This window comes from Marmota marmota, unplaced genomic scaffold, assembly GCF_001458135.2.
Source record: "Marmota marmota marmota unplaced genomic scaffold, marMar, whole genome shotgun sequence".
NCBI lineage: Eukaryota > Metazoa > Chordata > Mammalia > Rodentia > Sciuridae > Marmota > Marmota marmota.
The window spans coordinates 13,531,810-13,542,389 of record NW_026000026.1 but is presented as its reverse complement, the minus strand read 5'-3'; the positions used below and the strand labels follow the sequence as shown (position 1 = coordinate 13,542,389).

General features: G+C 47.3%; 1 protein-coding gene across 1 annotated transcript in view; it reads right to left on the bottom strand.

Annotated features, from left to right (window-relative positions):
* Positions 1-2,176: 2,176 nt before the first annotated feature.
* Positions 2,177-10,580, bottom strand: part of Vapb (VAMP associated protein B and C) — a 43,997-nt gene continuing 35,593 nt past the window's right edge. Inside the window, exon 6 of the mRNA XM_015480283.2 lies at positions 2,177-8,831. Within this exon, the coding sequence (XP_015335769.2) occupies positions 8,673-8,831 (159 nt within the window). The 3' untranslated portion in view covers positions 2,177-8,672. The remainder of the gene's footprint in view (positions 8,832-10,580) is intronic.

Sequence of the window (10,580 nt, the reverse complement as noted above, 5' to 3'; positions counted from 1 at the left end):
AGTATGCACACAAAATAGTTAAAAAAAAACACTGCAAAACCAAATCCAACAACAAAACCTAGAACTTCCCTTCAAATTGCTTTCAATCCAGTAAAGGACAGACTCTGGTAAGATGGGGTTCAAATGCTCAGAGAGGTGGAGTGGCAGCCCAGTGGCTCCCACCGCAGGCCTTCAATGCTAATGTGTGGAAAAGGCACTCAGGAGTCTACAGATAGAGATCAACCTCCATGTCTGAGCTTGTGGGAAACAGGAGGAAGCAAACCAGGCAACACACACTAGCAAGCTGAATATTAGTGGAAGGTTTTGTCATTACTCGTGGGAAATATTTCCTGTAATTTAGAGCCACTTTTAGGGCTAGCAGTGTGACTGGGAGGAGGGGTTGAAACCTAATGGGGGTCCTGGCATGGCTTTTAAAGTCTCCTTCCTTCCTGCACATTTTCTTAACATGTTTGAAGTAGCAGAGGCATGTTTTCCAAAGTCCATAACACTAATTTTGTGTTTCTCCCAATTTTTACTCTTTCTTTTCTTCTTTGAAGTGATTTGAACATGGCTAAGAAAACAAAATCGCAAGTTCTACTTAAAGAAACAAGAGCCTGGACTCTAAGTGCAGTTTTGGAGGGTTTTTTTGGGCTTCTGATGGGGCATGTCACTCCCATTACAGGACCCTGGGCAAACTCTCAGGGACTCATCTTCTAATGCAACGACAAAGATAATGGCAAATCTGTGAGGCAACTGCCAGGAACAGCTCCTTTTGTTGCTGTTTAGAAAATGCTTCTACTCTACAGCTTAGCTCTGGAGACCACCGTCATCCTTGTTTCGCATGGCACAGAAATGTGCCTCTGTCCGCATCCTCTGTGAATGCACAAAGACGCCAGACATGCAAGTCACACCGACAGGCCTGGACTAGTGCAGCAGGGGTATTGCTAGCACAGGTCAGGAGTCAGAGCACAGGTAGTTGGCCATAAAGGTGGATCCTGCTCCCCAGCCCCAACCACCTCTGTACCCTGTGCCCCAAGTAGCTTTCCTCTGAGTAAAATAATGTGGATTCCTACCCAGCCCCCATCCATACCCTTAGACTTCCTGCTGCCCTAGGCGGCTCTCTGTGTGGTAGACTATATCCCTTCTGGCCTGACTTCACTGCAGGTCTTGTGGGCTTTCAACTGTCCTCTACTCATATGAACAGCTGCTCTACCTTACGCAAAGAAATGCAAACTAAAACCAAGACATCAAGTGTACTTTCCAGATGAGCTAAGATCAAAAGCTAGACCAGGCAAGGTGCTGGCAACAGTGGAAGGAAATAGGTCCCAAAGGGACCAGGAATTGGTGTGTGCTCTTTGCAGACAGTGGGGGAGTTGTCTAAGGAAATTTAAAATGAAGGTGTCCTTGACCCAACTTCTCTTCCAGGAATGCAGCCAGGACAGCTGGCTCACTTGGGGCGTGTGCTGCAGCTCCGCCTGCGCCAAGACGACGCTGCAGCAAGGCACCTTGGCTGGCTGAGTGAACCAGGAAGCACCTCACACAGAGGACAAGTGCAGGGCCACCTGAAGAAAGACAGCCGCACCGTGTGTGCTAACGTGAAGTGACCTTCAAGATATACAACATTCATGACAGGCAGGTGGAGTATGCTGCCGTTGGTAGCTGGAAAAACACAAGGGCTGTGCCCAGTGTGCACACAGGGTCTCTGGAAAAAGGACGTGGGTTTAGGGTGGAGGAGGACTGGCTTGGCACTTATACGCTTGGGTCTTGTGTGAGGTCCTACCACTTGCCTGTGCTACTTTTCTGAAAAAAGTAAAAATTGTTTTCATTAACGTTTTGACAACACCGTAAGGTGAGGGACTGTCAGGCACTACTTAAAGACAGACGCCACGCATCTTTCAGAGCTGGAAGCAATTTACACCAGTGGGTACCTTCAATCAAGAACAGGTACTTCCCCAACAGGAAAAAAATGGAATGCAAGTGGTCTGAGTGCTAAGCTGTCAGGTATGCGTTCTTCCTCAGGGAGATGCGAAAGCTGGCCTGGGTTGTCTCCCTAATCTGTTTTCTAGTGCAAAATATCCACCATTTTCATTTAATCCAACTTCCTGTTCCTAAGAAGCAGTGAGAGCGCAGAGCAATCCAAAGCACACCTAAATGCTCTTAAGCCATCTATTCAGAATAATTTTACACTGAAACATCCTTTAAATATATTCAGAGCACAGAATTTATTGAACATAATACGGCAGACAGCTCATACAAAAGTGTATGCCTCGGCAAGAACAGGTTTCATCGGACAGACCCAGAACATGTGAGAACATGCTGTGAACAGCTCTTTCAATCTGGACACTGCACAAATACATCTCCTTCCCTCTGGGAAACGTAAAGTCAGCCATAAAACTGCAAATTTATTACATATCAGATAACCAAAATGTATTATGCTAAAGAACCCTTTCCTGCACTGACTTTTTAAATGAGTTCCATGTCAAAACAGGAAATACAAAAAGGAAAAATTATGAAAACTACAGCATTCTGAGACTTCTCTTAAAATACTCAATTCCTAAAATGTTAACAGCGTACACAGAAGTCACGATCACACATCACAAACTGCAGAGATCTTTTTTCAAGATACGGAAAAAGATGTAAAGCAGGTCAGGGACAATATGCATTACCGAAGCTACTTCTTTTATTTGAAAGGCGAGAAGAGATGAAGGGAACATTTAAATAGATCATTTTGAGTTTCTTATAGGAAGTTCCAAATGACAGCAGCTTATAAATGAATAGAAGGCAGGAAGGCAGGCAGGCGCTCCTAACAGGAATGAGGACCAAATGTACTTTGCATTTCTCTATGTATGAACTTGAATCTCCATACTTAGGCTGCTTACGAATGAAAAATATAAAATTGAAAGCATATCAACTAATTTCTCAGCACCCCTGCAGTATCTAACATACAGAAGGTACACACAGTTTCAGTATCAGACAATAAATTCTGACCTTTGAATCCAAGTTAAAAGATTCAATGGGGAAAAAAATTAAATGAATGCCACCCTAAAGGGTTCACAGCTGAATTTAGTTTACTTCCAAAAAAACAACATAAAGAGGGGCACGCAGGATGCCTGTTCACGAAAGGAACCGGGCCCTTCTGTACTGCAAGACAAGGGGCAAGATGACGCTCGTCTTCAGAACAGCTCTGCATTCTTGTCAGCACTCGGGCTTAATGAGACTGTGTTAAGAGATCTGATCAGTCTCCCTGAGCTGGTGTCTCCTGAAGGGAAATAGAAAACAGGTAAGCAGATGTGGCTTTGCGCGCCCGCTGCTGCTCCACCTGCAGAAGCTGGGCCACGCTCCTGAGGCTCATCAGAATGCAAGAGGGAGTGAGCGTCCATCCTGCACCCACCTCCATTAGCAAAATGATGGAACCCACATCAGCCCGCTGTTGCAATAAAGCAACTGTAACGGGCATTGTTACAGGATCAATGTTTCCTGGTTTGAAAATAAACATCAGCATTTATCTAGCAGCAGCGGGCGATGCTCCCACAGCACTGTTTTATTCAACTGACATCTTTTAATCAGAGCAACCATATTGTGGCAACATTCCAAGGTATCATAATTGCAAATATTTATGGCAAGTTGGATAATAGCTATAATTTTTTTGCTAGCTTTTTCCTTTTCTACGGATTTGATGCAGACATTTTCTAATGAGTTAATTCCATTAAGAAAAAAAAATCTAAAGTAATTATATTCGAGACAACCTCTCATCCGCTTCCCCTGGCTTCGCTTTTAATGATAACACATAGCTGTTTATGTGTGCTTGTGTCTTTTTTAATTTTTCAAAATACCTCCATAATACAAATAAACTAAAACAAAACCTCTGTTTTTAAGTGCGTAGATATGGCAACAAGCACCCCCACCACCATCAGGGAGGTCTGGGTCCCCTCGGCAAAGGGTGGGTGACCTCATGAGCCCCAACTCACAGTGTTCCTGGCAGCTGAGCCTCGAGCGCCAAGCACGCAGCTAATGGGATTCGGAGGCCAGAGGAAGGGCACTGCACCTCACTGTGGACCCGCTCCAGGGCCCCCAGCCTGCCCCTCTCCACTCATCTCCTTATCATCGTCTTCTACCTCTGCTCCCTTTGCTGATTTCCTGGAAACCACAGCGCTAATTCAGGCAGGGGCTGGAAATACCGGTAGTCCACATGCCTATGTTCACACCCAGCACTTCCGGAGTGCCTATTTTAATGAACCGCTCTTGCTCACGTGTAACTTGTGAGTTGTGTAAAGCCTCCACATAGAGCATCCCCATCACTGCTCGCAGAGACAGACTGGCAGTTTCCTTTCAAAAGCCCCCAAATTCATCCCCTGGGTGAGCTGGGCAGACATCTCTAAGCAGTGAGAAAATGGAAAAGGCACACCCCTTCACTGCCCAGAGCGTGTTCAGGTTCTAAAAGAGGAGGAAGGGGGTCTGAACTAGAGTGGCTTCTCCTTGCCTCTGTTGAGACAACTAGACTAGACCCAAACACGAGGGTGTGCAGAGCTCCTTCCCCAGTTCCCACCAGCAGGTACAGGCAGGGTTGAAGCTATCCATAGGCAGGCCTGAGCAGGGGCTGGTTTAGTTCTAAACCAGAAGTTCTGAAAGATGCCCAGCTTAACTTTCCGAAGCCTTCACCTCCTCATGTACAAGACAGAGCCTTCCTCCCTGGGATCAGCTGTGGGTGAGGACTGTCCATGGGTGAACTGGTGTGGTGCTGGACACAGCAACTGTCTCTGAAAGGATCCCACCAAAGCAGCTGAGGGAAAAAGCCTTCTCTAAGTCCATTCAGGCCAGGGACCCTGAGGGAGCCAAACTTCATGGGGACATGTGATTCCAGAGCTGCCCTTGGGTTCCCAGAGCAAAGGCTGGCCTCATCAGACATGGCACCCATCCACCTACACTATACAAACGCAATTCCCAGTCTGTTCATCTCTGAAGGCACTCATTCTCAACAGAGCAGACTGGGCCCAGGTCCACACTTAAGTCTCCTCTGACAGGGTACATTGCTAAGTTCCACTTGATTCCTCTCTTTCAGCAAGCTAGACGGGCTCTGCAGGAGAGGTGGGGACACCACCACCAGTAAGGGAACATGAGAGAAGGTCTGGTGGGTGATGTTACCCAGGTATACAGGTGACTGAAAAACCCAATACTCATGGCTCTTGGTTTTTGATTTTAAACCAAGGATTTCACAAACCATAACCAGAAATTTGTACATGGGCCAGTTCTTTTGAGAAGGAGCTGAAAATGACAAATGGCACTTTATTTTGGCATGGATTCCGAGTTTGCAAATACAAAGATCTGTGTGCAAAAAAATATAGGCACCATTTGAAAACTGTCAAGCTACTTACATATGGCACACATGCCACACACACACATGCACGCACACACACGCACGTGCACATACAGAGGTTGTTTTCAAATTAATCTGAAGGGCTATTTAGCTCTGAGCTTTCACCGCATTCAGTTATATCTGACTCAATACAGCTGCAAGCTGGGCACTGATATCTTTCGATAGCAATTCTGTTCCTAGGATTTGTTTGAAAGCGTTTAGGTTTTCATGGATCACTGGAGGTTCTTCATTTTCCCCCTTCTGTGTTATGTAGGTCTAAGCCATCTCTCTAGGCATAAACTGTCCACTGGTAAAAATCAATTTTGATTGTATCACTATTTATTACTGCTAGTGCCAGCAGTTTAAAAGACTAGAGAGGGAAAACATGCAAACTAGGAGGAGAAAAAAAATTACAGCCGGGTCCTCACACCTACCAATACACAGCCTGCTCTCTTTAAGAGGTATTTCGTATCACACTGAGAGCTTAAAATTATCAATTTGAAAATTCAATCCGTAAACATTTACAGGGCTCTGCTGTTGCTTCCATCTCCTCTGTGCGCACGTGGCTGGCGTTCCTAAAGCCAGGGCACCCGACAGAGGAGCTGTGAGTACAGCACCCAAGGGAGGCTGGCATCCCTACTGGGTCTCAGCCTTGCCCTTGCCCAGTTATCAGTCTTTTCGTCTCTGGGCAGAACAGAGGGTTGTCAGAATTCCACATTCACCTCTTCTTGGCTTTACTGTTTTCTTTCTTCGCTTACTCCAGAATGACACCCTGAATGTGTACATGTCACCACAGTCTCCGGAGGGCTTGTGGCTCTTAGGCAGTCCTTGAAGAAGCAGCCCACACTCCACCAGTTCACCTCCTGGCACACTTCTTACTGCCAGGATGACTCTGCGTGACCTGCCTTCCCACAGCTCCCCTGCTTCTCTCCTGGTGGAGATTCCTTCTCCACTAAGTCAAGAAGCCCACAAGTTCATGTGTGTTCCGCAAGTCCCACCCTCAACGGGGGAAGGAGAATGCAGAGGAGGATCTGCTGAAAGAGACAACTCTGCATTTTAAGGTATTTGTTTGTTCGTTTTGCTGCAAACCAATCTGCATCCTCTGAGAAACTGAGGAACTTCTCTTAGACTCACCCCAAATACAAAAGTCACTTTCTAAAATCCAAACCTCACCAGCCTCTCAGGCACTCTTCAAACCCCACCTCTGGTTGTTCTCATGAGCTGTTTTATCAGGAGACACAGCCCTAGCCTTTAGGACCTCGGGAGGCCCCGCTGCAGCATCATGGGGCTGCATTGCTCCCCTGGTACTTCTGGAGGCCTTCAATCACTCTCCTCTCAAGACTACACGGACTAGAAGCCACAGAGACACTAGTCTGCTGCAACATCTCCAATTAGCAAATTTTAGCCCACTTTCAGAAAATTAAGTGGCAGAAGGCACGTGCCTCAAAGTTCAGTCTTCTCACTTCCTTTAAGCACTGAGGCTACAGGGAAAAAATCATGATCTAACCTACAGTGGTGTAGCCTTCCCCACAGGCACGCTCCCTGCAACCCTAGCTCAGCAGAACAAGGCCTGCTTGATGTCTTCTGAGAGCACCAGGGGTTTGTAGTAAATTTCTTTTCAAAAATATAGAAAGCTACTTACTCAGATGGACCACAGATTCCCACTTTGCTGGCCTTGAGATTCCAGTTGACCAGAGCTAGTGTTGGGAGCAATGTGGCTCAAGATGCATGAACTTCCAAAACTGTCATCTTTTTGATGAACTAGTCGGCTCAAACTCACACACACACAGGGCCATGCCCAGCACCCGCACGAGCCTGTGGCACAGCTCCCTGACCAGAGCAGGGCTGCTTCTCACTGAAGGGCAAGGGCAACAGGCACCAAGATGTCAACAGTTCAATTTTCATACTGTCAGTTGAAGCCAGCCAAACACGCATGCACGCACGCACGCACGCATGCACACACACACGCAGCTAAACCTCTGAACCCAGATTTCTCATGTATAGGGCTCATTTTAAAATCTTCTAATGGCAAAATAATGATGATGATAAAATAATAATTCCCCTCATACAGCAAATGTGACAAAATGACAAAAGAACTCTGAATTTGGGGGCTTTATTTTAGTTTTTTTTTTTTTTTAAGATGCTACATAGTCAAACAGAATTGGATTGGTCTTTTACGGCACAAAATTAATTCACAGTCAAACCTTCATTTCCACTCAGATTGGCGGAGGAACCCGCCTAGACCGCCTCCCAGAGCTCTCTCCCTCTGCAGGCGCAGTCCACCTCTTCATCCTGACTCCCTGGGGGGGCCCACAGGGGTCAGGCCCATATGTGGGCCTGTGTGCTGGAAGTCTGAGGGTGACTGAGGGGGCAGAAGAGCAATCTAGAAGACTGGCCACTCTTCTCCATTGATACAGGTGACCTGGAGTTGACTGTCCCTATAAATTTCCTCCTATGACATTTTTTACTGACTGACACAGAAAATACCTCCTGGCAGCTGTTCTCCAACATTCCATCACCCCTCCCCACACCCAGAACCTCCAGAGACAGAGGAGCCATGGCCCCAGCAGCAGTGCCAGCCCAACCCACTGGCATTATATAAGCACAGGTGATTTTTAGGCCACAGCATTAACTGCTCTCTTGTGACAATAACACATGAGATGAAATACATTAAATAAGTTAAATATGCATTAAACATCTCTGAATAACAGTCCAGTTTCACTACGTGAACCAACGGTAACTTAGCTTGGTCCCACTAAGAGAACAAAGCCATGACATCCCCAAGGGACGGGCGGTCATGAGTGCCTACCGCCCGTGGTGGGCACACCTCAGGCTGCCACGGCACCGTGCTTCCAGCTTTGGCCATGTTGGACAGTCCCAAGGAACCGGTGGCTTGGACAGAACTGAGGACATGGAAAAACAGCCTGGGGCAGGAGTGGGCAGCATGGGGGCTGCCCTGCAGGGGACTGTACAGCCCACCGCACTGGGCTCCAGCTCCTGCTAGCCAGCACCAACAGGTGAGGAAGAGTGTCAAGGCCGACCAGGGTTCAAAAGGACAGTCACACCCCGCCACGGAGGTGCCAACTGCGGCTTCCCTCATCACCAACAGAGATCATTCTCCCCCAATCATTTGCTATATGTTTTAACTCTCTAAAAGATTGTTATATTATGTTATATCATGTGCATCTGTGTGTGTATGTGCGCGCGGGGAGGGGTAATTGAAAGGCAAGACCTGTGAGATGTCATCAGACGTTAATTCTTTTTACACATAGTTATGATAAATTTAAATTCCATGGTATGGTGGATGCCTCGATCTCACTCCCATCCTTCACATGCTGCCCTACAAGGCAATCTTGCCTACAATGACACCGACGATGAAGAACAAGACCACCAGAGCCAGCAGCCGGGTGCTGAGGCCCTCCTCCTTCCCGGTGGCAGCCAGCGCGGCGATGGGGCTGTTGCTCGGCACCGTCTTCCTCATCCGGAGCCCATCTTCTTCCTGTGGGAGCAAATGCACATTTCAAAAATAGTCCAAGCCCCGATGACTCTGTTCCACCACAGCCTGTACACACAGCAGCTGACGCCTGCAGAGAGGGAAGGGCTAGCTTGAGGCCATTGAGGAGACACTGCCAGAAGCCCTCTATGTCATCCACCCTGTTGGTGCCACTAGCTGTCTTTTTACAACACAAATCTAAGCTGCACACTCTCGGTTCTCCATGATTTATGGAAAAAGCTCTTCAGAAGGCCATCCAGGCCCTTCTCATCCTCAGTCGCATCCATCTCAGTGGCGACTCTGCACGTTCCTCCTCCCGTGTGCAGTCCCAAATCCTCTATCCTTCTTGCCTCACAGGTACAGGCTTCCCTAATCAAGTCACTACTGGCTTTTGAAATCACAGGCACTTCTTAGGACACAAACGTACAATACAAGAAACTACAAAGTGGGGGACCCGGAAGCTTTCACGTGAAGAGCTGTACAGAGTTGGCTCCTGATGAGTTACATGCAGATTGCTGAAATCAAATGGCATCTGGAATAGTAACTGTGACTCACTTTCATACACTCATCTCAAGTATTTTCTACTCAATGTGTGGATTTCTCACTAAAGAAGCCACAACTCCTTCCATCCATATACAAAGATACCTGCCACACTTTCCCTGCAACATCAGACAGGTGAGGAGCAGGACGTCTTCCTCTCCTCTGCATCCAGGGTCACTGCCTCTGTTGCCACGCACTGCCTGAAGGCTGCAGGCACTCTGCGATCTCTGGGTCACTTGCTATATGCCCTCCAGGTCACACCCACCTTCCTGAGCAGGGCCCAGCACCAAGGCCTTTCTGTTCTGCCCAGGCTTATCTCTGCAGCTAGACCTCATGCTGACTGCTCCTTCTACTCTGCTTAAACCCACCCAGCAGCACACTTTCTTTTCTCTTTTTTTTCCCCACTTCTTTCACATTCACCAGGTGCCTAAGTGTCCCTGCGGTCAACAGCCCATGGGGCAGGCTCCCTCTAGAAACATAATCACTGGTTGGAATCCATAGTGCCAGCACATAGCAGACTCTCATTGAATTTGTTGGCCAAATGAAAGAATGAACCGACACAAAACAAGAAATCAGAGTTTGGCAGGATAAAGAATCTCCCAATGTCAAGATCAGTCTGATAATATTTTAAAGATATTCTGCTCATGGGGCATGGCCAACATCACTGCACAGTGATAAATGACTCAATTGTTTGATTAATTTTTAAAAAATCAGCACAGCAAAATACAGTATATATTTTATTGGGTTTATATGGAAGCTATTTCCACCTATTTATCATTTTAAACAACACAGAACTCTATTTCTAAAGAGGAAGATTCTCAAAGAGAAGCTGTAGGCCTATCTCAGAGTGTTAGCCAAGAAGGGAGGTGCCAGCTTCACAACCAACTTTGAAGGAAGGTGCAGAGGAGGCAGGTCCAGGTCACTGCACAGTGGGATGGGCTGCTGCTTCCAGACACCAGGCATCCTCCCTTCTCCATAAATGGAGGGTGTGTCCCTGAAGCCACTACAGTGAGAGTGGATACCACAGCATGCCCCGAGACAGGAGTGAGGTTAGCAGAAGAGGCAGCCTCGGTGCTCAAGTTGCAGCAAAGGTCCCCATGATCTCATGGCCAGAGATACTCCCTTTGGTACCACGTTTGAAATAGACTCATACTTTCATGGCTGGGAGGGCTAGAGATGCGTGCAGTGGATGCAGGCAGGGAAATGCTGCGCTGT